At 38.3% G+C, this 25,998-nt stretch overlaps 1 protein-coding gene across 6 annotated transcripts in view; it reads left to right on the forward strand.

The window, feature by feature from the left end:
• The window catches only part of ADAM22 (ADAM metallopeptidase domain 22), a 161,908-nt gene that overhangs the window by 96,695 nt on the left and 39,215 nt on the right, over positions 1 to 25,998 (forward strand). For all 6 annotated transcript variants that reach the window (XM_042473105.1, XM_042473107.1, XM_042473108.1 and 3 more), the window contains 14 exons: positions 2,523 to 2,597; positions 7,690 to 7,761; positions 8,208 to 8,374; positions 10,317 to 10,401; positions 12,224 to 12,314; positions 13,962 to 14,013; positions 17,091 to 17,190; positions 18,312 to 18,383; positions 21,192 to 21,284; positions 22,379 to 22,459; positions 22,673 to 22,723; positions 22,989 to 23,052; positions 23,682 to 23,787; positions 25,564 to 25,686. In XM_042473105.1, the coding sequence (XP_042329039.1) occupies positions 2,523 to 2,597; positions 7,690 to 7,761; positions 8,208 to 8,374; positions 10,317 to 10,401; positions 12,224 to 12,314; positions 13,962 to 14,013; positions 17,091 to 17,190; positions 18,312 to 18,383; positions 21,192 to 21,284; positions 22,379 to 22,459; positions 22,673 to 22,723; positions 22,989 to 23,052; positions 23,682 to 23,787; positions 25,564 to 25,686 (1,232 nt within the window). The remainder of the gene's footprint in view (positions 1 to 2,522; positions 2,598 to 7,689; positions 7,762 to 8,207; positions 8,375 to 10,316; positions 10,402 to 12,223; positions 12,315 to 13,961; positions 14,014 to 17,090; positions 17,191 to 18,311; positions 18,384 to 21,191; positions 21,285 to 22,378; positions 22,460 to 22,672; positions 22,724 to 22,988; positions 23,053 to 23,681; positions 23,788 to 25,563; positions 25,687 to 25,998) is intronic.

The raw sequence follows: 25,998 nt of genomic DNA on the forward strand, positions 1-25,998 counted from the left end.
GGATGGTAGGTAAATAAAGAACTATGTCATGAAATCTAAGACATGGCTACCTCTGAAATAATACACACAATTCCTTTTTGGACTGAGTGTCTACCAGATCAAATACTCCAGCTATGCTGTTAGTATAATTGTGGCTGCAATCAAATAATGCTATAAATATAAAACTATAAAGAAAATCAATAAGTTCCCTTTAAAACTCTTTATTTAGGAATATCACTTTGAAGCATACACACAAATCCTAAATGTACAGTCTGCCCTTTCTTTACTCGGGGTACCCGTTCCAGACTCCCCTGCATAAAGTGAATTCTGCCTATGCTCGAGCCCTATTTAAATGAATGGGGCTTGTGCACATGGCGGTATGGTGGTGCGGCGTGTGCGTGCCATGGGCGCACACCCCATTATTCCCTATGGGATGCACCGCCCCTTCTCCCAGCATGGCTTTCAGCATATGTTGAAAGCTGTGTAAAAGCGCCCGCATATGACACAGGCTCACTGTATGGTGATAAATGTCATAAAATAAATATTGCATGAAGAGAACTGAAAGATGGTGGAGGCAGGATCAGTGTGTCTGACCCTGTTCTTCCTCTCAACTGGGATGGATATGTCAGTTTCACCTTCATCATCATTCAATTTTATTTTTAATTTTTTTTCAAGTTCATAAAGAAAAACATTGTGAACTCTGGAAAGTTCTTTTGAAAAAGTGAACCATGAAATTCTCAACCATCTGCATTGGCCATATCCAACTGGCACACACATCATCATCATCATCATCATCATCATTATTATTATTATTATTATTATTATTATTATTAACCTTTATTTATAAAGCGCTGTAAATTTACACAGCGCTGTACATACAATCTTTTAGTTAGACGGTTCCCTGCCCTCAGGCTTACAATCTAAGAAGACACGACACAAAAGGAGAAGGGAGTGGTGGTGGGGAATGGGATCAGATCCAGCAGATCTCCACCTCTGAGGCCTGGACCAAGGCAGATGGACTGGAGGAAGTGCTTGGCTTCTTAATTAATGGTTAAAAGGAGGCTTCCTGGGTCAGAGAGGGGCTAGCCTCTTGGAATGCTTCCAATATGAAAAGGTGCACGAACTTGCTTTCCTGCATGAAATTCTTAAAAATGTTAGGTATAAAATTATATTCAGGCTATGTGTATAAGGTGTACTGTATATGAAATATGAATGACTTTCACGCTTAGGCTTGGGTTCCATCTCTAGGATATCTTGTTATATATATCCAAATATTCCAGTACCAGAAAAAATCCAAAATTCCAAATGTTTCTGGTCCAAAGCATTTTGGATAAGGGTGTCTCAACCTATATATCTCAATATACATTTGGGTTGGGGATTAATTGCAGCTGGGCCAGAGGCCACTTTTATGATTTGAATAAGTCTTCAAGATTTAAACTTTCTTTTCTTTTCTATGTTAAACAATAATAATAAAAGCTTTATTTTTAGCCCACCTTTCCTGGGATCAAGGCGGGTCACAACAGCCAAAAACATGATACAATCAATATACAAAAAAAAATTAAAATACAAAAATTACAAAATCTCACAATATCTTACAACAGTTAAAATCCAGTTAAAATTTTTTTCCAACTAGCACAAGATGTTTTTGCTTTGTCCTTTGAAACTCAAAATATGTTGTTAACAGTACAGAAAACACTGGCTGCATCCACACTGCAGACATTTTTGCTTTGCTCTGGTGCCACAGTAAACTGCCATTCTCGGAATTTCAGGGCATTGAGCCACAGCAGTTAAAGTTGTATCAAACTGGATTATTTCTGCAGTGTGGATGCATAGCCTTTGCAATTCTTGTGGAATGGAAGTAGGATGTCAGTGGTAACATGCTCACATGCAAGGAGGGCAGTCCATGTTCTGTGTTTTATTCAGTGGAATGACCGCCTTGCCACTGATCTCTCCAGTGACACCAATCCCCTTACCAGCAGCTCACAGTGACTTTCTGTGCTTCCTTGGCCCTCAAAGTCTTGCATTACCAGATGCTATGTTCCATCTGGAGAACCAGTTCTTCTTGTTATTCCCTCACTACACTCACATGCTTATGATGAGTATACTGGGGGAAGAACATGAAGAATCTTCCAGGTGCCCAAACAATGGGGAGGAGGATGACGATTACTTTCCATAATAAAAATCATATTCTGAAGCTGTATGTTGTATGCTGTATGTTGTGTATCTTTTTCAGAATAATTGTCCTTTTTTCTGTTGAAAGATTACAATCACTTTGATGGGAATCAGGTAGTAATCAATATCTTAATGCAAGCTTGGGTCATTATAATTTTCCCATACCTGAATTAGAATTTTTTTAGCCTGTTTATATCAGCCAAACACTGGAAAGCATGACACATATTCTGTTGCTAATTTGGTGTCTGGAACTACTTTTAAGTGCTTTTAAAATGAGGCCACAATGAATTCATTTTGAGCAGATTGGTTTAGAATCAGATGTTTTGCTGGTTGCTGTTTCAAACATGCACATCACCTTATTCTTTCTGCAGATCCATCAGAGTGCACATCAGTTTGAAAAGGATATGAAATATGTTGAGCTAATGATTGTAAATGATCATCTAATGGTGAGCTTTTCCATACTGGGCCTTTTGGAAGTAATTAATAATGCATGCACAATTTTGTGCCTACAATAGATTAACAGTAAACTACCTATTGCAAAATGATTTTAACCATATAACGGATATTGTCAAATCAATCTCAGAGCTCTCTAATAATACTTGGAATTACTCAGTAGAATAGCTAAGAACAGAAAAAAACAGCAGTAATTATAGCATATTTCAGGATTGGGTTTTATGTTTCTTTGGCAGAACATAATGCATAACATTTATTTTTAATTTCCCGAACAGTGCCTTTAGCAATGTAAATTGTCATTATATTACTGGAGGTGGGGAAGTGTCTGTCTTCTTCAGGTTTTTTTTTAAGTAGATATACTTACTACACAAATTCCTATATGCTTTAAAAATGCTAAAAAATACACAGCAGACTTTGCTCCTTCTTTACACCCTACTCTGGTGGTAGTGTCCACCCAGGAATCAGCGATTCTTTTCTATTCTACAGCAGTGATTCATTCATAAACCTGCCTTAGTTCACTAAGGGGCAAAACAGACCACCACAATATACCTGCTTGGGGGTGGCATGGTGTTTAGATGCCATATGTCATGATGCTGCCCCCAAACCAGCATTATGCTGCCTGCCTAATCAGCTGGTGGGCAGCATTGTGGTGCTCTGATGGTGTGGCGTTCATATGCTGCATGCCGCAGGAGCGCAAAAAAGCCGCAGCGGCGGCAGAAAAGCCACCCTGTTTCGGTGCAAAAAGGAGAAGCATTTTGCTGCTTATTTTTGTGCTGGAAAAAAGCCGGATTGGGGCTGCAGTGTGTGGTTGCCACAGATCCGATCTGGCCACTCAAAGGGTGTGAAGCCGCCTCTATATAGCTGCTGTGCCATGGCTTTACAGCACTCTTTTGGTGCTGCATCATGTGGACACAGCATCAGAGGAGCGCTGTGCAGTGTCACACCACCCTGGGGGTGGAGATGGGGTGTGTGTCATGTAGATGTTATGCCCTGACTCCGTCCCCAACCTGGTCTGCACAGGGCCTCCATTAGGCTAATAGAAGGTTCACAAAAATATGCAAGTTTTCTGTTTTCTGGATTTCTTCATCAGATATTCCAAATACTTGTTGTTAACTGCCCTCAAATCAGTCCTGACTGATGTCAATCCAGTAGATGAGATATCTCCAAATCCCCCTATTCTCCACTGCTAAGTTCATGCCTGTGACCTCTCTGATTGAGTCTATCCACCTGGTGTTGGGTCTTCCTCTCTTTCTGCTGCCTCTACCTTCCCTAGCATTATTGTCTTCTGTAGTTGCTTATGCTTTCTCATGATATGACCAAAGTATAACAGCCTCATTTTGGTCATCTTGGCTTCCAGGGAGAGTTCAGGCTTGAACTTGCCTAGAATTCATTTGTTTGTCTTTTTGGCTGTCCGTGATATCCTCAGCACTCTTCTCTAGCACCACATCTCAAATGAGTTTAGCTTCTTTCTATCATCTTTCTTCACTTTCCAACTCTCACATCCACTCATGGTAATGGGGAATATAATGGCTTGGACGATTCTAATTTTAGTGCTTAGTTATATATTTTTGCACTTTAGGATCTTGTCTAGTTTTTTCTTAGCTACACTTCCCATTCCTAGTCTTCTTCTTATTTCTTGACTGCAGTCTCCATTCTGATTAATTTTTCATCCAAGGCACAGAAAGTCTTTAACCATTTCAATTTCTTCATTATCTACTTACACATACTTACAAATATTTACACATGCACAGTTACATGCAGAGAGACACATAAGCATGCACAAACACAGTTTCATTGCACAGTGAAATGGAAGAGCTGTAAATTATGGCAGAGGATGAAGGCTTATGTGTTTTAATCAACAGATATATCGATTGTATATTCCTGCATGGTAGGGGGGTTGAACTGGATCACTCTTGTGGTCTCTCTCAACTATATGATGACCATGGCTTTCATAAGTGAAAGCAAGGAGAGAAATGAGGAGCAATGTAAAGAAAAGAAATGGACTTGCAACAGCTCCAAATTTCAGAAATATTTCATTTTAATTCTGAAAACAGATTAAAATGTTGGGCAGGCCACTCCAAAGAATAAAATCAAAGGGAGGAGATTTTCAGGCAGGGATTTGTCCAATTTAATATTAATTGGGCACAGGATTATTGGCCATGGTTTGAAATGCTTTCCTTGCTTAAATAATTGAGACTCATTTTACATTAAAGGGCATTTCTGGCTGTGCGGTCCATAACCCTGCAGAGAGCAAGGCTGATGATTCAGGTGGAACTCTGCTTCTTTTCTGTGAAGTTTCTAAAGGAATGGATTAAAATGCATGTTTCATTGAGGCTGTTAAAAAAAACACCCACCCACACAACTTCATCCAAATTATTACATAAGATGTCTCTTCATGGAATAAGAGGTTACTCATTATTTTTTTCGCCTCCTCAAGAAACGGGAAAGAAAGCCGACATATTTTATTGAGTGCACTTTGAGATGATTTTATTCTGTGCATTTATCCTACTATCCAAAGTGGGGGTTGCCAAGGAAATACACATGTCTTTCACAAATCTTGGTGTGATGGGGAAACACTCATTTATGCATCTTCAGTAGCTGTTATTTATTCCAGACATGGTGGAAGGTTTGTAAGGTTGCAACTATAAAAATTCCCAATCAGAAGATACAGTATTGGTAACACCTCGGGACAGAATAAACAAAAGTGCCTGAATGTAAAATATGGAGAAGTATGTGATATTGGTACTTTCATATATACTTTTTAAAGGCAGTGCATCCATTGTATTTTAAGGTTGCCAACTTGTCATCAAAGAGCAGAATTAATATTTCTGTTAACACATATCTGTCTAGTATTGAAAATGACACACGTGGTTGGGAATTTTCTGATAATACAGCAGTGGGATGCACCTAGTTGTGACAAGCTGATGTCTGTGTTGTTAAAGCCAATGTTACACTAGATCACAAAGACTGCAGTAGATTCTGCACAGTTGTTGTGGAACAGTACAGATTAGTGGGATTTTTTTATACCTGAAACCTTACTTTTGTTTACTATTGGTAGAACTCTGTGTGTAAAAAACTGAGCAACAAGCAGAAACTCCACAGGTGGAGTCCCCCTCCCTAACTTTTGGAGGAGGGCAACTACATTTCTTAACACTCTGGCTATCATGTTGCTGCAGGTGCTACTTTTTTCTCTATATGCCAGGTAGGGTTGCGAGACTGAAAACTGGAGAAAGTTCCTGAAAATTTAACAGCTCTCTAGAAGAGCAAATTCCTGCAGGTGTTGCTTGCCATTTAACTAAGTAACAAGCAGTGCCTGCTGAAATTCCCTTATCTTCACAACCATAAAATTATAGGCGGTCTCTCTAGTTTTCACTCTGACAACCCAAAGGCTAAGACTAGTTAAAACTATTACATGTCTGCATTTCATAAGCCTCTCAAGGTTCTCTGGCTTAATCTATCAGCCCCCTTTTTTATTGGGCAATAGGAACCAATAGCATATGCTTATCCTAAAGACGTATATATAAATGTGAATCAGTATAATGACATACTTCATATCAAGTTCCAGCATCCTGTGCTTTTAGAACAATTTTATATATTGTTCTTTTCAGCATTTGTACATTCCGCCGTTTGTCTTTCCCCATCTTCCAGTAAGCATATATGAAGTCCTTGTGGTAATGTCACATATTTAAGTCACTGAAGTGGCATAGGTGTTGGTAACTTCCCATCCCAAGTACATATGAACATAAGATTAGGTTATCTGGGACAAACCAAAGGGATGTCTAGTTAGGAATCTGTTCCCACAGTGGCCAGCCTGATACCTATGTGCAGCTAATAAGCAGAACACTCTCCTACTTTTGTTCCTCATCAATAGTGTTAACAAACATTTACTGCCTCTGATACTGTGGGCATAGAAATAAAATATATAGCCATAATATCTATAGCTAGTGACAGCCTTATTCTCCATGGATTTGACTAATCTGTTTTCAAAGAAATCCACATTGATGATCATCTTTTCATATAGTAGTAAATTCTATAGTTGTAATTATGCACTGCTTAAACAGTTCTTCCTGTTAGCTCTCTTAAATCTTCCAGCTCTCTTGTATCTAAAAGCCTTTTTTCTGAATGACTGTGGCTCTAGTACAATGTGAGAGACAGAGGAGCGTCTCCCTATCTACTTTCTTCATACTATGCATAATTTTATATGCCTCTATCACACACACTCTTACTCACCTTTTTGTCTTAGCTGACCTAGTGAGATATTTTACCTTTGACTGTCAGCCTTTTAGAATGTTCTATTCTGAAACTGATTTTAGACTTTGTTTGTATCAAACACTGGCGCACATCAATGCTGTATAAATAAATAAGCTTTATTGGTGGTAAATGATGCAGCACATGATATACACAAGAGAAGCATTTCAGCCCCTTTTCTTATGAGGCTCAGGATCCCCTCACAGTCAGTAGTAGAACTGGGCCCCTAAACAACTAATTTTGCCCAAATTATCCCTGGTCAGCAGTCCAATTTCCCATAGTTGGCTAAATGGCTTGACTCTGGGCTCAAATGCATGCCCCTTCCTCCCTAGATGAAGATGATGCAAGATGGACTCCCAGTATAGTGCAGAAGCAAACAAAATCAAAGTGGACACTTCCTATAACTATATGCATTTTGCAAACAGGTTAATAGCAGAGAAAAATTCACCCTCCCATTTTGTTCACAGTCTTCGTATGTTTTCCTAGCCTCAAACTGGCATGCTAATGCAAAATGTATTAAACGGCACTAATGCAAATAACTTTTTCTGTACTATTGGACAGTTGTTACTGATTGGCCATGATACTGGCAAGAACTCCAGACTCTGTCTGCCTAGTGGCAGAGGTCCAACACAGTACAATGTTTCTTCCATCAGTTGGTAATCTAACTTTCATGACATCATATTGAATTAAGAAGACAGTAGAAATGTTTGAATAGATTGGTAGTAATCCATTTTTTTTCAGTGTCAGAGGTGACTCAAGCCTTTGATAAAGTCATTCCTGGATGGAAGTTGTCTTTCAAAAACATGTTCAGAATTTGTCTGTTGTTTTGTTTCTCAGCTGAAAAAGCACCGGTTAGCAGTCATCCATACAAACAGCTTTGCGAAATCAGTAGTGAACATGGCAGATTTAGTAAGTATAATTCACAAGCTGCTGTCCTAGATACGTTGTTAGATTTATCGCAAGAATGGTAATTTGAGGTCAGAGAGATATACAACAGAACTGTATTTATTCATCAGCATCTGTTTAGCCTGATACTTATATATGGATGAGTGAAAAGCAGAAGTTTCATTTATCTCAATAGAACCATTCCTATATTTAAGATTATGCTTGTGTTTAAACATGGCTGAATCAAAGCCTTCATTAGTTTTGAAGCACATCCCTTTCCAAAAATGTCCCTTAAATGATGTTTAGCCATTCATCCCATTATGCTTTAACCTGTTATAAAGGAGATGGCAATGATCCATCATTAATGTTCTTTATGCTGAATATTTCTTTAGTTGCATCTATTTAAAAAAGAAAAGAGGCAAATTTTTTACACTGTTACTTGGTAACTGTTCATTTTGTTAATGTGCTAGATTTATAAAGAACAACTGAAGACCAGGATAGTCTTGGTTGCCATGGAAACCTGGGGTACTGATAATAAATTCACCATATCTGAAAATCCACTGGTGACTCTACGTGAATTTATGAAATATAGGAGGGATTTTATCAAAGAGAAAAGTGATGCAGTTCACCTTTTTTCGTACGTAATTTCATGTTGTTTTGCTACCATGTTGGGTGGTGTGGTCTGAATTTACAGTATCATTGCTAGTACTGCCTGGCATAGTATAATATTGATCTGGTCCCGATGTGCGCCTCTCGCATCTCAGGTAGTGGGGGTGGGAGCTCTTGCTTCCATTTTGAATAATGGTAATTTATTGTTATGTCTGAATCAGGAAATTTGTTTAACCTTAACTGTGGTTTAGGGAATGAAACCAGGATCAGAGACCGCAAGTTGTCTTGTTTCCCTCAGCCGTAGGTAAGACTAACCACAGTTTTCTAGATTTGGCTGAAAAAAGTTAGTTGAAAATGGAAACGAAAACTTTCAGTCTCCTCTTCATGGCTGTACTAAAGAAAAGTGGGGAGCTCATGAACCCAAGGTTTGTTTATATAATGATAAACCATACTTTAACATTCATGCCTGAATGTAGCCATTGTGTACTTGTAAAAATTTGGGTAATATGTACAGAATGGAATTATACCTTTATTTTCATTATGAAAAATCAGAACTGTGTAGTAATTTTGATAAGCCAAGTCCAAATTGCAGATTTAGTAAACATTCGCTTTGCTTCCCACTTTCTGCTGTAATACATTTTGAGTAAACTATCTGAATTCATTTTTGGAGGGGGCGGGGGAGAGTAAGGAATTTGGATTTACCTATATTATCAACATGCCAGTTTATTTAAATGTAAGCCTTCCCCAATCATACAAAAGCGGTGGGGGCAATTGCCTGATATATATATATGTGTGTGTGTGTGTGTATAGAGAGAGAGAGAGAGAGAGAGAAAGGTGAATAGCCTTCACCTGTAGCATGCTATATGTCCTCCCAGATGCTTTTCACTTTTGATGAGGTACTTGATATTAGATATGAGCTTGGCAAAAAGTGTTATGAGAAATATTCTAGAGGTAGTAGGAACAATTTTGTTCCCTTCATGTTTGGCTGTAAAAATTGGACACCCACTCACCTATTCTTTAAAAAAAATTGCTACTCTCATGACTCTGGCTCTGTGCTGTTGTAGTAATAATGCATTATGGCCTTTCTCTTTAGCAATTTCAAGGCTTGGAGAACATTTTAAAGTTCTAAAGTTTGATGGAAGCAATTTGATACACATTGGTTGACATTCTTTTGCTTAGTCCCAACTAGAGTAGACCCATTAAATCAGTTGCTGAATGGGTAGATAAATCAAATAGATTCAGTGGTTCTATTATAGTCAGGACTAAAAGGCCATTCACTATATTCAAAGGCATTTGTTTTCATCCCAGTAAATGTATGTATGTTGAAATCACTTCCACCACAATTTTTTAAAGGTTACCTCATCAAAAGTCATATTTGCATTACACTTTGAAAATGGAAAATGGGAAGGAAATTAAGGCTTATGTAGGCCAGCCAGACCCACTGATTAATTTTCCCAAAGACTCAGGCCTTAACAGTGCCTTTCAACACTGCTATTCTTATGACATATTTTCCAAGGGTGACAAAGGAACTTCTCCTGTCTGTCTTAGTAGACATGCAGCTGAACTTCTTTGACCTGTTGTCTTGAAAGATTTTCTGGGGGTATGGGTATACCAAGTTAGAGGAGTTGCTTTCCTAAAAAAACAAGGATGAATTCATGTAGATCATCTTATTGTTTGTCCATATAGTAAGCAATATACTAGGTACACTCAACACAAAAACACATTGCTTCAAATCAACAGTAGCCTCCCTTTGGGGCTATTGCTTTTGAAAATTGGACCTCTTATCACAAAAGTGGGAAGTTCCTAAACTGGCTTGTCTTCTTTTTATTGTTAAGTGAAAGCATAATCCTTCCATATTGGTCAGGCTTGGGTTTTTTCTTTCTTTCTATCCAATTATAATGTTTATCTTTCCAAAGTTTTTTTCTTTTTTCACATGTTCTCCCCCCCCCCCCCCTGTGTTTTTTTTGAAGGGGGAGCCAGTTTCTCAGCAGCCGCAGTGGTGCAGCCTATATTGGGGGCATTTGTTCACTACTGAAAGGTGGCGGAGTGAATGAAGTAGGTCTGCACAATTCTAGACACTGGCAAATGATTGCTGTCCTTCACTGCATAATGATTTCTTAAAATCATCTTTAGTTCTCTTCCTGTTATACAGTGTACAGTGTGATGTGACCTTCCTTCCATGTTTATTGATCCCTACAATTAATGTCCATTGTGTTCTTATGCTCCAGAGTTTCCTAGTGTATGGGGAAAAGATGAACTCACCCCACTGTAATGGTCTTTCCTCTGAATTCCTGCCAGAGTATTTTTGGGGGGGTATGGGTGGGGTGGGGGTTCTATAAATAGGGAAAATCTCAATTATTAGTTCAGAACCTGAGTAATGTCTTGTAATGGTACATTTGGTGAACCCACTTTCTTTAAGCCTAGGGTCCCATTGACAGGGACAGATGACAGGGAACGTTACCAGGAGTCATAGCCTGACCAGGGGCAGATGGTGTCAGTGGTGCAGTTAATCTACTCTGGGTTTCATTCCACACTTTAAGGAAAGTACTCAAGGTGATGAACTGTGTCCCACAAATAGGTTGAGTATCTAGTATAGTGAATTAAAGATTGGAATAAAACCCAGAGCAAATTGACTCCAGCAGCCCTGGGGCTTGATTACTCCATTTTGTTAGCAGTCAGATAGATGATGTAGCAAGCTTCTATTCATCTTTTTAGCAGAGTCATAAAGCCTTCTAATTCCCACTCTCACAGTAGAAGAAAGTTCTGGGCATTCCAAGGTAGTGTTAAGCGTAGCTGGGCAGTTTAGAATTAACTAGTTACCGATAAGTAGTTGCTACCAATTAATTCCTTTCCCCCAATAATGAAAGAGTAGTAATCAGCTTGCATAACATTACAATTATAATTTAATGAGGGGTACCTTCACTCCTTTTTTAGTTACTCCTTGTAAAGTTGTTTTATAGTTAAGGGTTCACTAACTGTTGAAGGAAAAGTAAAAATTTTATTACAGTCATAGACTGAAGGAGAAGTTCTGTCTTGTGCTGCTATCCTGTGCTCTTGTGAGTGTTAAAGAGACAATGAGTTGGATGGGAAGAGCTTATAATAATCAACATTTACCTTGCCAAAAGGTAACTAAACATAAATATTTTAGTAACTATAAAGGAAATGCAAAATAAAGAATTACTGTCTTTAAAGAATTCAAACAATGACATTAAACAATTATTTTTTTTGGCGGGGGTGTGTGTCTTGAAACAATAAGTGAAAAGTCATAGAGAATTACTGTTTGAAAGCAATGTTCCAAGATCTGGCAGTGAGGCTTACAGCATAGCCAAGGCCTTCCCCCTTTCATTTCTTAGGAACCTAACTAGACCTTCTCAATTTCTGGGGTTTAGACTAGAGTTGGCATTTGTCACACACTTGATTCTGGCATGCAAGACTTTTAATCAATAAATGAGAGGCATGGTGGAAGACTACCTGGATTGGGGGCTTGCAGCTGTTGTTACCATTGATTCCAGTGGATCTTTCCTTCCATTGAAAAAAAACAGGAATTTCCCATTCTCCAGTGATTCTGCTTGGCAAAAATTAAAGCTGTGGAGCCCCACATTAGCATTATTTTAAAAATCTGATCACATGAAAAATATCATGTCTAGTTTAGCTCTAGTCAAACTAAGATTTAGCCTTAATGTTTTACCTGAGATTCCCCTTGTATTTACAGTTTATTAGCTATTTAAGAGCAAATGTTTTACCTATATTAGTTGACTGTTTCTTAATGCTTTGAACTTTCTGCCTGCTTGATACTCATCTACGATTCAAAGTATATATGAGGGAATGAATGTCACTTGCTTGTCCTGAATGAGCAATCACTATCTTTGTTTTTCAGTTTGGAAAGGCAGATTTAATGTCCGTTACTTTGGCACAATCCTTAGCTCACAATCTTGGCATTTTCTCAGACAAAAGAAAACTACAGAGCGGTAAGAGGTTTGGCTTCTTTCGAAATCTAGATTTTTCAGGATTGCAAATTTATGTATGTATGTGTTTATATTTTATACTGTTTTTCACAGTTTTAAAAAGCAGAAATATGTCAAAAATCTCCAATTTTGTTTTTGTTCCAATAGTGTATACAATCCTGGGGAGACCTTGAGAATTCTTTTAATGTTCATGCATAGCTGTATCACTAAAACAGATCTCAAAATGCTTATCAGTTTAACTAATGCCACAAAAATAATTACTCATTAGGAAAAAGTATTTTCTCTTTCTATTTGGATTGGCCATATGGGAGGCTGTTATATTAAAACATACTTGCTATATGCATGCATCTGCAGAAGTAAACCAAGTCTACAACAATTTATGCTATAACTTATTCCTCAGAGATAGTCTCAAAAGTAATACAAGATCCCTTTGCCTTACTATATACATGTATGTTAGAACCAAGTATGAGAATGTAAATATATTTTTAAACTTGTCTGACTTTCTTTCCTTTTTGAAATCGTCAAACTAAAAATGGTGTCTCAGAGTAATGGTTTACAATTAATTAGTAATTCCTATTCTGCAATAACAAACTGACAATATTGTTGTAATATTAAAAGGAATGATGTCCATCTTTTTATGATATAACAGTTTAGCTATTTACAAAGTTAGTATGTGTGGCCTCCTTATAGAGTTGTATTTTGTGCCGGGAGTGCTTTGTAACATTCTGCTTATTTTTTTAAAGTAAGATATTTTCGTTTCTTTTGAATAAAAAGTTAACAAAGTGTAAGCATTTCTAAAATAGAAATAATGACAATTCACTATTTTAAGTGGGGAGGATACAGGAGCTGTAACTGTAATTACTTTAAAAAAATTAAAATTAATTTTCTTGACACAATACAATTATGCATAGATTAAAAACACTATATAAAATAACGAGCTACATTTATCATAATTATATAACTTATCTTACATATCTTCATGTATAATAAGAATGGCATATGCCTGCTAACTTTAAATGTTTGAATGTGAACTATCTAACATTCTGTCGAAATTTATTTGAACTTCTTTGTACTTCCTACTTAGACTTCATTGAATTTTCCTTTTAATTTCCTTGACTTTCATTTAACAATATCATTATTTATTTAGTTCAGTTGTTCATTCTACCTCTAAGCCTGCAGTTTCTTCCATATTTTACCCCATTTAAAATCTAGCATTACATCCAATCATCTATCCATGCGGAAATGGGGGAAATCTGCTCCTTATATAATCCTCCTATTTATTTGAATTTTAATAACTCTCTATGTCCATAACTTAATTCTCCACTTTTTAGTTCTGAGCAGTCTTCATTCAATAATTTGTCTATTTTTCTTTCCATTTTCTTTTTTTTATATCTTTATTTTCTTTGACATGCCACATTACCCTTTGTTGTTTTTACTGCAAAACAAGCTAACAAGGCGACTCTGCTCAGAAATAGTTTGATATTTGTTCATAAGTGTTATACCATTTTACATTCTGTCTCCCATTTTACTAGATATCTTTTAAGGCATACTTATATTACCCTTAATTATTCTGTTTGCTCTGTGAGTGGTTTTTAATTTTTTTATATTAATAAAAATCAAATTGAGTATGATTTATTCTGTTTATTTTAGGTGAGTGCAAATGTGAAGATACCTGGTCTGGGTGCATAATGGGAGACACTGGGTAAGATACTTGTTTTGAAAAACCTCTATACAGTAGAAGCGTAAATTGACAAATGGCTATAGGAAAAACTCGTATATTAAACATACCATATATACTTAACTATAAGTCAACCTCATGTATAAGTTGAGGTCAGCTTTTGGGGCCAAAATTGTGGATTTTTATATGACCCGTGGATAAGTTGAGGGTCAGACTTAAGGTGGCTGCCCAGCTGTGGGGGTGATCCATTGCCTTCCCCGCGTCTTCCCAGCTGGGATGTCCCCTGCAGAGGCAACCCATTTGGGAAAAGGCTGCAGGGATGATCCATCGCCTTCACTGCATCTTACCAACCGGGCTGTCTGCTGTGGAAGCAACCCAGTTGAAAAGAGGCTGAGGAAGTGATCCATTGCCTTCCCTGCATCTTTTCAACCAGGTTGACCCCTCTGGAGATAGAGGCTTGAGGGCTGGGAAGAGGCTTGAGGGAAAAAAGTTTCACCCTTCCTCCTACTGTATTAACCCGTGTATAACTTGATCCAGTTTTTTTGGGTCAATTTTTTGACTTAAATTGTTTACTTATACATGAGTATATATGGTAGGTTATCTGGAGAAGCCATTTGCATGAAGCTGCTAACAGAAAATGTGATACACATTGTCAAATTGATTTTGGGTTGGATCCAGATTTAGCCATATTTATAACAGGCACAGAAAACAATGGGGCTATGTTGTGACTAATTTAAACCCTGTTGATTCCATTAAGCTCAAAGCATGATTAAATTCCAACATGTTGTCTGAGATTCTGCTTTGGAACATGTGGAGAGTAATGGGCAGCTGATACCCCTGAATGGCAGCTATCATTCGTCAGAGAGCACTGGTGTGGTTGTTTACTCGCGAAGAGGAAGAGATGGGGAGGTGAAGGTAGATTGTGATAGCTAGTGACAGCTTCTTGTGCAATATTCAGAACAAGACATATGCATTAATAGCCCCAAATGGCATAGTGGTTTGACTGTTGGACTATGACTTTGCAGACCACAGCCATGTAAACCCACTGGGTTACCTTGGGCAAGTCATATTCTCTCAGCCTCAAAGGATGGCCATGGCAAAACCCCCTAGGGTCACCATAAGTCAGAAATGACTTGAAGGCATGCAACAACAACAAATATCACAAATAGGATTCCAGCCACTGGATGAATGATCTAAACATTTAATGTCTTACAATTTTCGTAACTTCATTACAACTACACTTGTGTAAGTTATTACTAAGGTAGATAGAATTATTCTAATTACAATAAGAAGGCATCAGGGAAGGATAGGATGCAATTCATTTTAGGTTCATTGTCTTGTGCATATAAACATTTTGCTCCAAAATATTTTGTTTGCAAGGGTAAATGACAAGGTGACATAATTCTCATACTGTATAGAGAAGTTGACCATACCAGCATTCCTTTCCTGCCCATGAGTTCATCAGGTTAGCTTAGGGGCACAGGATATATACACAGCGTACATCTTGCACACAAGCCCCTCTTCCACAGTCTGCTGGTGATGGCAAAACCTCATTCATCTGATGGCAGGATTGACTATAAAGCTCCCTAGGCAGATTCAGGGAAGGCACATCTACCAGTAATAAAAGCTTTTAGACACTGCATCTGAATGGATCCATATAGCCCTGGATACTTTGCAGGAGGACAAAAAGAAAAGTTATTATGGGCACAGAATCAGAATCTTCATGTTTAGGGCATAAAACTATGGACTCTGAGGTGGTGACAGAGTGAAGAAGGACCTACTCTTCAGGGCCTCTCTTGTTACCATCTCCCTTCTTTGAGTAGGTTGTGCTGCCATTATCTTCAGAGGACTTCATGTGAATCACAGTCACAGAATCAAAGAGTTGGAAAATATCTGAAAGGTCATCTAGTCCAACTGCATGCCATTGCAGAAATCTACCCCCTGTGAGTTGGGTGTGTACCTCCAACAGGGGCGAGTCCACCACCTTATGAAGTAGTCTGTTCCACTGCTGAACAGGTCTTACCACCAGCAAGTTCTGACTAATATTTAGTGGGAATCTCCTTTCTTGTAATTTGAACCCACTGGTTCAAGGGTCCTGTCTTCTGGGTCAGTAGAAAAGAGGCTCACTGCATTTCTGTGTGACAGCTCTTCAGATATTTAAAGACATGTCACAGTCATCTCTTCTCCAAGCTAAACAACCCCAGATTCCTCAACTGTTACTCATAGATCATGGTGAACACAGTTCTCCCAATGCCTGGAGAAACTGGTTGCAATAGCCAGTTTTAACCATAGAAGGTTTCTCTCAATGAAGGCAATACTAGGTGGCCAGACTGAGTTGCAGCCTTGTCTTGTTCCAGATTTCTCTGTTGTTGAAACAATATTCACTCTTGCTCATGGGTATTATCTCCAATCTAAGTGGTCCAGAATTCTGATTTAAAATGAACCTCCTTCCTCTTTAGCCTCCATCTGCCTGTGACCACCACCACTTAGAATTGAACAAAAGCAGATGGCCTATTTTTTCCATTTAGCATGGAAAAATGAAAAAGAAAATGTCAATGGTGTACTTAACACCATTTAAATGAATAGTACTCCTGTACATTTATTTACACCTATACATGTATTTAAACATATAGTACTCCTCCATGCTAATCAGACCTCACAAAAGTGTTCTGCTCCACTAATGAACCAAGATCTTTTTCATGTATTATAATGGTTTTCTTCCTTGATAACATTTTAAACTGGAATATAAATACTATGTTCTGTGCACTGCTAGAACTTCATGCAGAGGATCTCAGTGTTATTCCGTTTCATCTTGATGATGTTCCTTCATAGTCCAGATAATTTGCAAATATGAATAATGGAAACTAGAGAAGGGGAAACATAATTAAATTATCTAGGCTAGGATATAGCCCCTGAAAATGCAGAGTCATTTTGATAACACTGTTCCAAACGGATTTAATTAGACATAAAATAATGTAATAAAACCACTGGCAAAGTCTCCTTTCCTGCAGAAATGCTTTCAGCCCAGTGGGAGCCCTTCCAGAACTTTATATGAATCCAAATGAGGACTGTGAAATCATTTGTTTTCTTCTCCATTGCAGTTATTACCTTCCAACCAAATTCTCCAAATGTGACATTGAGGAGTATTATGACTTTTTAAATAATGGAGGTGGAGCCTGCCTTTTCAATAAGCCTTCCAAGGTAATAATACTTTGATATAAATGAAGACATTTCCTGTTGGTCTGTTTCAGTCCTTAGCTCAGTGTCAGAGGCATTATATAGAAATATTTTCTAGTAAAAAAACCCCATAAACTAATATAACATTTATTGGTCTAAATCTTGCTAAATCTAGTCCTAATTAGAGTAGATCCATTCAGTTTATGGAATGTACCTATGTGTTGACTCACCATTCAACAACTGAGTGAATAGATGTATTCTGGTTGGGACTAACCAGTAGGATGCCAACCATTATATATTATTTTGTTTGTTTAACCTATGTATGTTATGCTGTTTCTCTTCTACCTTTGCACTTTTTATTAGGCTTAATTTAAGGTGTTGGTTTCAGTTATATTACTTAGGTGATGCATATCACTGAGATTATTTACTGCTAAAAATGATTAATGAATGAATGAGTGAATGAGAGATGATCAAACCTGAGATCTCACTAAAAGTGAAGATGACCAAACTGAGGCTGTCGTACTTTGGACATATCATGAGATTAGGGACTCAAACAGATGGGGCAAAAGAAGTGGCCAGAGGCAACTCCCACCTCAATTGCTGCAGGGCCATGACGACCACACATGCCTGGCCCCGATCCGGCCCTGATCTGACTCACTGCCGTGGTGCTGAACCAGGCCTCTGAAAAGGAGCAGTTTTTGCCTGCTTCTATTTGGTCAGGTTGTTTTGCCTTGGAACGGTGTTGGCATGGCTTCTGGCCATGTTTGGGGAGTGTTTCATCCAAATGCCAACATGGCCCAACGGCAGACCTTTTGGTCCATCTGTTTTGGGTCACAGTGACTCATTGGAAAAAATGATAATGCTTGGTGAAGTGAAAAGCATCAGGAAAAGAGGGAGGCTGCACTACAGCTGGATTGATTCAATCAAGGAATTAACAGCCCTATGTTTACAAAGGCCTGAAGACTAGGAGGTCTCTCATTTATAGGGTTGCCATAAATTGAAGGTGGTGATGGCCCATAATAACAACAAGGATCAGAAAATGTTTTTTAAACTTGTTCAGTATAATACATTACCTGACTTACAATAGTTGTTTGTTTATTACTGTGTTATCTGATATATTTAATTATTTATGTTTATCTGTGTAGCTCCTTGATCCTCCAGAATGTGGCAATGGCTTTGTTGAAGCTGGAGAAGAGTGCGACTGTGGTACTCCAGCAGTAAGTTGTACATTGAGTAGTTTGGGAGTGGCTGCCACATGTGTGTGAAGACTCCATCTTTTTCAAATGATATGAAGTGAAAAAATTGTAATGGCCCCCACAAACCCACTCTTTCTACTGTCTTTTCAACAGTCCACTTTGTGAAAGATGAAAGTTACACATGTCATTTTGACATGCACAAAAATGACTCTGTAGAAGTACATCATATATGGTTTTGGTGCACCCAACAACGGTGTTTGTACAAAACAATAAACAAAAGTTATGTTTATTTATTTAAGTTATATCCCAACTTTCTCATTGTACAGGAACCAAGGCAGCTTACAAAAATTAAAAACAGGACACAACTAAACAAATTACAGTTGGTCCTCCGTATGCAGGGATACACCATTTTACTATGCCATTGTATTTAATGGGACTTGAGCATTCACAGATTTTGGTATCCACAGTTTGCCCTGGAACCATACCCCAGCGGATACCAAGGGCCCACTGTAATTGTACAAAGATTAAAAAATAACAATAGATTAATACATGGTTAAAAACATATAGTTAGAATCAGATAGAACACAATTTAAACATATCACAATCTCATTAAAGGCCCCATCTGTCCCATGAATTATAAACAAGATTTCTTGGTGCTGTTATCCCATAAGTGAAGCAGGAAGATTTGGAGCTACCCTATCACTTCAAGATCTGGATTTCTTCTTTAGTCAGGCATGGTGAGAAGCAATCTTGTCAGGGCAGGTGTTGAAATGGGGCATATGCTCCTCCTTTCCTATTATAGACTATTGACATATACTAGGTCTGTGCTATGGCAGTGTCTTTGTGGCTATGCTAAACAGCCTCTTGTCTTTCAGTAATTCAGCATAACACATAGTTGTCCCACCTTGAGCAATAAGGAGGAGGGATGGATTATAAATCAGATTAATACTAATAATAGCAATGATGATGATGGATAAAAACAGGATTGTCTTCCATAAATTTAAGGAAGATACCTGGGCTGACAGATGCAAACCATGGAAAAGTTACTTCTTGGGAGAAAAACTTCCAGAATTGGGGAATTGTCATTGAAACAAATAATGTTTTTAAATTCTAGAATGACTGAACAATATAGGATGAGAGTTCTATCTGTCACCTATAGCTTTGATTAAGGGATAAAATGCAGGAAAGTGCAAGAGAATATGCCAAAAAACAGCAGCTGAACATTTCTTTCTTCTAACATAGACCTACTCATGGTGCACTGTTTCAAGTAACTCATTAAATTATTCTCCCAATCCTCCAGTTTAGAAATGGGTTATTACTGATTACCAAATTTATTTGCCCTTTGCACTCACAATTCTTGGTGTGAGTAGAAAAGGTTCCCTCACAAGGCAGGCCAAAGCTATTTTGCAGTCTGATGCAAGGGACAGTCATTCCATTTACTAAAGCCAACCTGAGCAGGAAATAAAACTTATTTCAACAGCTGCTTCTACATCACTTGTGGGCAACAGGCTACCTTAAGGGGTACAGGGCAAATTATGTGGTTCACATACAGCTCTGGCCTCCAACAATTTTCTGTAATACTCTGCTCCCAAGGATCTGCTGCTTTTGCTTCCCAGAGGGTGGTCCCAGGTGTAATTACTGCACATGGAAAGCATTGCCCCAAAAAACTGAGTATGATCCCACCATGGCATGGTCAGCTTCATATATGGATATTATAACTATAGGGTCCCAGTGGCACTGTCCCTTTCATTCATCATCATCACTATCATTTAATTTTATCCCATCTTTCTCCTAAGCTGGGACTCAAGGTGGCCTACAAAAACAGCAGAGAACACAATAAAATCTATATAGGCCATAGAAACCCAATGGGTGGCCTTGGGCAAATCACACTCTCAGCTTCAGAGGGAGGCAAAAGCAGATCCCCTCTGAAGAAACTTGGCAAGAAAACCCCATTATAGGGATGCCTTAGAATTTCCATTAGTTGGAAGTGACTTGGAAGGGACACAACAACAACTTACAAAAGTTAAAACATACAGAATTATTTCACTCCCACAGTGCACAACACTAAAAATTGGGATAACAATGTTTACTTTTTACTCCTCCTCCTCTTTTTAACCCAATTATTTCTCTCAGAACTCAAGGAACTGAATATAGTTCACACTCCTCTCTTCTTATTTGCACAACTTTGTACCATAATTTTAGGATTACAGATGGTGATAAACCCAAGGTAAGTAAGGGAATTTCATATAGGAGTAGGGGATTGAACTAGTATCTCTCAAATCTTCCTCTGACACACTAACAAAAAAGTATCTTAGGGGCTCGACAGATGGGCAGCTCTGCGTCACTTGTCTTTGCCCCGAGTTGGTGCTGCAGCAGTTGCATGCTGCAGCACTGACGGACTGCCAAAAAGAAGCTGCCTAGAGTGGCTTCTGTTTTGCAGTGCCACAAACAGGAAAGGGCGCCACCATCACTCCACTTCCTGCCTGCGATATCTGGATGCTGCACGACGCTTGCGACATCATGGCAACCCCTGTGTGGACCGGAGGTCGCCATGATGGTGCTGCTGCCATGCGCTAGCGTTCGAGAGCGTGTGATTGTTGCACGCTCTTGAACCCTACTTTTGGACTGTTTACGGTGCTCCCCGCAGGTCTGTACAGGGCCTTAGTTAATGGATACCAGCAGCATACTCTTTGCATACTTTGTACATTACTCCTTTTTAAAATCTGAGATTTTTCTGATATACAACATAAATTAGCAGTTGAAGATACAGATAGTTTTACAGATGTTTGCTTGTCAAACTGCTGTTTTACAGTTGCTTCTGCTCCCCAGGAATGTCTCATTGAGGGTGGAGATTGCTGTAATTCCTGCACCCTAACTGCTAACTCTCAGTGCAGTAATGGACTTTGCTGTACAAAATGTCAGGTATGTATTTATGAGAATTTAGAAAGAGAGGCTGTCATGCCTTCTGTTACTTGTTCCTTTTCTAAGTGAAACAATGCTGAATGTTGTAACTCTTCCTTGTAGGGAATGTGCTCCAGTGCCTTGATCCAATCTTCCATACCAATTCTCCAGTACAAATAGCATACAGTGGTGCCTCGGGTTACGAAATTAATTCGTAACGCGGCCGCTTTCGTAACCCGAAAAGCCTTTGTAAGCCGAATTGCCATAGGCGCTAATGGGGAAAAGCCGCGATTCCGTGCGAAAAAGCCGAAAAAAGCACCAAAAGTTTTTTCGTAACCCGAAAAAACATTCGTAACCTGAAACAATAATTCCCTATGGGATTTTTTCGTATCCCGAAAATTTCGTAACCTGGGTATTTCGTATCCCGAGGTACCACTGTAGTGGATAATAAAGACATGTTGATTTGACCCTACTATATTTTCACTCTCTATTGCCAGTGAAATTCTCAGTCTATGGAACTTTAACATGGTTACTTCAAAGTCAGTTTCACTGAAATGAATAGGATATATTGACAAGTAAACGTATTTAGGAACATGGTATAAACAGAAATATTGCATGGTGGTGAAAAGAGACCCAGCTATAGTTTTATGTGAAACACTGTAATAATAGAGAGGAAATAGACTCTGCAGCTATGTGTGTGAATTAAATTAATGAGGTATGAACAAGAAACACAATATTAGTAAACTTATTTCAGCATTTTCTTTCTGTGTGTGGTGCCACTGAAGTTCAGGTTAGATACTAAAAGAACAGAATGGTGCTCTAAGCAGCTGCTCTAAACATATGGCCATTAGTACAGGGAACACTTTCAGCTACATGTGCTCCCCTCATTAATATTGCTCATAATTCAATGGGGCTGAATGATTTGTGAATATGGGCAACATTTCACCATTTTTTACGTATTTGGAAATTTGGAAAGTGACCTCCTGGATCATGCAAGGGCTATTTTAGAATAAAATGATGCAAAAATCATGGGGGAAATCCCACTGTTTGTGATATTTTGACTTGAACTGTAGAACAGTAACAGATATACTCAGGTGTTAATTGATTTTTTTCAGTTTGAAGCCAAAGGAGTTGTCTGCAGAGAAGCTGTAAATGATTGTGATATTTCAGAAAGTTGCACAGGAGAGTCTGATCAGGTAAAGTTTCAGAACCAGAGAGAGAAATGCAAAATCCGAACAGCTTGTATTACGGTATTGAATAAAACAATATTGGGAGAAAAGAGATGGTCTCCAATCAAAGGCTAAGTTTTAAAAGCTGTATTTTCAATCTTGTTAGATGCCATAATGATGGTTTAAAAGTTGTCTCTCACTGTCTTGCTTATCACTTGATTACTTCTGCTTTATTTTTAGTGTTCTCCAAATCTCTACAAAATGGATGGGTATTCGTGTGATAGCGGGCAAGTGAGTACAATGTTTCTTTTGATTTGCTTTTTATTATAGCTTATAAGATACCCTTTATCTTAAGCCCAAGAAACTCAAAACTATTCTCTGGTAGACATCTTTAAAAGAATGTGGATGAAATCAATGGAACTTAATTCTGAGTGGAAATGTATAGGATTGTGCTGCCCTTGATGTATTAAATTGCTTTGCCCTCTTTTCATAAGAAAAGTAAATATTGCATCAAATGATGATTATTGTTTTATTTCTTTTTAAATTTTATCCTTAGGGCATTTGTTTTGGAGGACGATGTAAAACAAGGGACAGACAGTGTAAATATATTTGGGGAGAAAGTGAGTAACTTTTCTTGAGTTGTATGTTTCTACAGACAGTTCTTACATGCTTATTTATTACAGAACCTTTTAAAAACAATTCTCAGAGAGCATGGAAATACTTATATATGTTTTCTGGTAATCTTTACCAAGGGGACACATGGGGACAGTGTTTTTAGCATCCAAAATCTGGCTGAAAAACTGACATGGAAATGACTGGAAGTGATGTGTGGTTTCAATACTGGAGGTTTAGAAAAGGTTTGGGAAGTTGTAAGATAATCCATCACCAGTTAAGTATTCAAGGTAGATTTTTGGTCCCTGTAGGGGCAATGGTTGTTCATGATAACCATGGTTATCCATTTTTATGAAGGAAATGTAGAAATTCTACATTTATTCCCCATATTTTAGTTTCCTTTTCATTTCCTTTCATTCATCCTTGTTTTGTCTCATAGATGTTTAAGCTAGGAGCCTTGAGAGATCGTGATTTTTTTTAAAAAAAACGTGCTTGTAAAGTTCTGAAATTTTATTTCTAAGTGGCTGGAGAATTTAATTCCTTAAAAAAATAGTTTGAGTCTTTGCATTTATGTTTGCATATCTCCTAAACTACACATATATACAATTTGTTTAAAGCAATTTGCATTTGTTTTTAGAAGTGACAGCTGCTGATAAATACTGCTATGAGAGGCTGAATATAGAAGGAACTGAGAAAGGTAACTGTGGCAGAGAGAGAGATACTTGGATACAGTGCAAGAATGAGTAAGTCAAACCAATTTGTTTATGCAAATGGTTCCCCAAAATGATAATATTTGCAAATAGCCAAATAGCTGTAAATAAGTGCTCTCAATTTAACAGGCATGTTTACTCTCATCCCTCCAAAGCATCTCGTAATAACCAGACCACCCTCACTGAGCCCATTGTAGCCTCCACTTGCCTTATGTGTATGCTGCAGTCAAGATGACATGTATTTTTTCATTTTTAAAAAACCATCAACTGGCTTTTCTCATCAAATTGATAATAGCAGATCACATAACCTGAACTTTTTTGCGTGTTACTTGGAAAAGCTATGCATTACAACCCCCAGAATCTACCAGTAAGCAGAAATTCAAACCCTGGTCTGCAGATACATAGTTTAATACTCAAACCACTATGCCATGCCCTACCTATAGGGAACCCTAAATGTGGTGAAATTGCCCTTCAACATTCCTAGAGATGTTTGGAAGCATTTGGGAGCAAACGTCTTTAATCAAAATCATTTGGGGCTTGATGGGCCACATAAATGGCCCTAGGGTTTGCATAGTGCTTTGGGTGAACTTACCACATCCATGGTCTAGACCAGTGGTCCCCAAACCGTGCCCTTTAAGAAATTTTGAATGTCAGCTCCCAGAAGCCTCAGCCATGTTGGCTGAAGTCCAAAATCCCTTAAAGAGCACAGTTTGGGGACCATTGGTCTAGAATATCATCAAAGAGGAACAAAGTTCAAGCTGAGTCTGAAAAACCAATATCTGTTTCTAAGTCTGTCAGGAAATATCTAAATCATTTCTCTGGTCACCTGCCATCACATACACCATGCAATTATAACAGCTTTCACTACCTTGCTTCTGTATTGTGGAATAGTAGGATCACCATTCCAGAAGGAAGTACACAGACTGCCCTTCCAAGAGCATCTTGCTTCTGTGAATTTTCACCCCATCTTGCTCCTTCCTTCCTTCCTTCCTTCCTTCCTTCCTTCACCATGGTGGTCTTTTTCATCTGGCAGCCACTACTGTAGCTGCCTTAGGCATTGCTGATATAATTATGCTTATATACTTATCTACAAAGAACTACTCTGATGTAGTGGCTTCAGCTTTACTCTAGGATTCTGAGAGACCAGGGCTTGAATCTCTACTCAGCCATGGAAACCTATTGGGTGACCTAGGGCAAGTCACAATGTCTCAGCCTCAGAGGAAAGCAATATCAAAACTCTGAATAAATCTTGCCAAGAAAACATTGAGATAAGCTTTCTATAAATTGGGATTTCCTTGAAGGCACTTAACTACAGGATCTAGCCATACTCTTTTAACTGTTTAGTGAAGCTATATGCAATGAATAAAGTTTCATGGTAAAGATACCATGACTGCTTGTTGTAGCATGGTAAGGTACACAACTAGGTGATAAACTTACCTGGATAAACTAGGTTCCCCCCATGTGTATTACAACAAGGTGACTCTGTCATGTGATGACAAAGAAGGCTACCTGAATATATCCCAAGTTAAGTACTGAGCTTAGATTCATATAAGGGCTTCTTCAATGGAAGCCTCATAGAAGAAGTCTGCACACCAGTGTGCTGCAGACAGGAACTGCAGATTTTGGGAGAAAGTGTTGCTGCCATTGTACAGTTTGTTGAAGCACCCCCTCCTCCAAGAAAGCATTTGCATATTTTCTGTTTAGGAAAATGATGATGTATGTACACTGGGGATCATGGAACCATTTCTTCCCTTCATACATCATAACCTGTTTTAAAAAATAAATGACTTGTTTAAACTTTCCTTCTAGAGATGTTCTCTGTGGATATCTCCTGTGCTCCAATATCGACTCTAACATCCCAAGACTAGGGGAGCTTGATGGTGACATCACATCAATATCTCTCCAAACTTTAGAAAAGTCCTATGTTTGCAGGTAATTCTTGAATACTTAAACAAGGAGGGAACTTTTAGCACAAACTCAAAGGAAACTAGATTTCACTGAATCAGTGGACTGTAGCATAATGAATGCCATGTTGAATTGGAATGGAGATGTATAGCACATAATCACCACAAACTAGTCTTGTTGAGGAGATGCTCTGTTGTTTTGTGTTTGGATAGCAGTTACTGAAGTTCTTGAGTTAACACAGGTTAAAATTGCCCTTAGCTTAACCTATTGAAGCCGTCATGTAAAGATATACAGCTGTCAGAGTCAGACATAGCCAAAAGGGCAGTAGTACGAAAAATA

Source organism: Sceloporus undulatus, chromosome 6 (genome assembly GCF_019175285.1).
Source record: "Sceloporus undulatus isolate JIND9_A2432 ecotype Alabama chromosome 6, SceUnd_v1.1, whole genome shotgun sequence".
Taxonomy (NCBI): Eukaryota; Metazoa; Chordata; class Lepidosauria; order Squamata; family Phrynosomatidae; genus Sceloporus; species Sceloporus undulatus.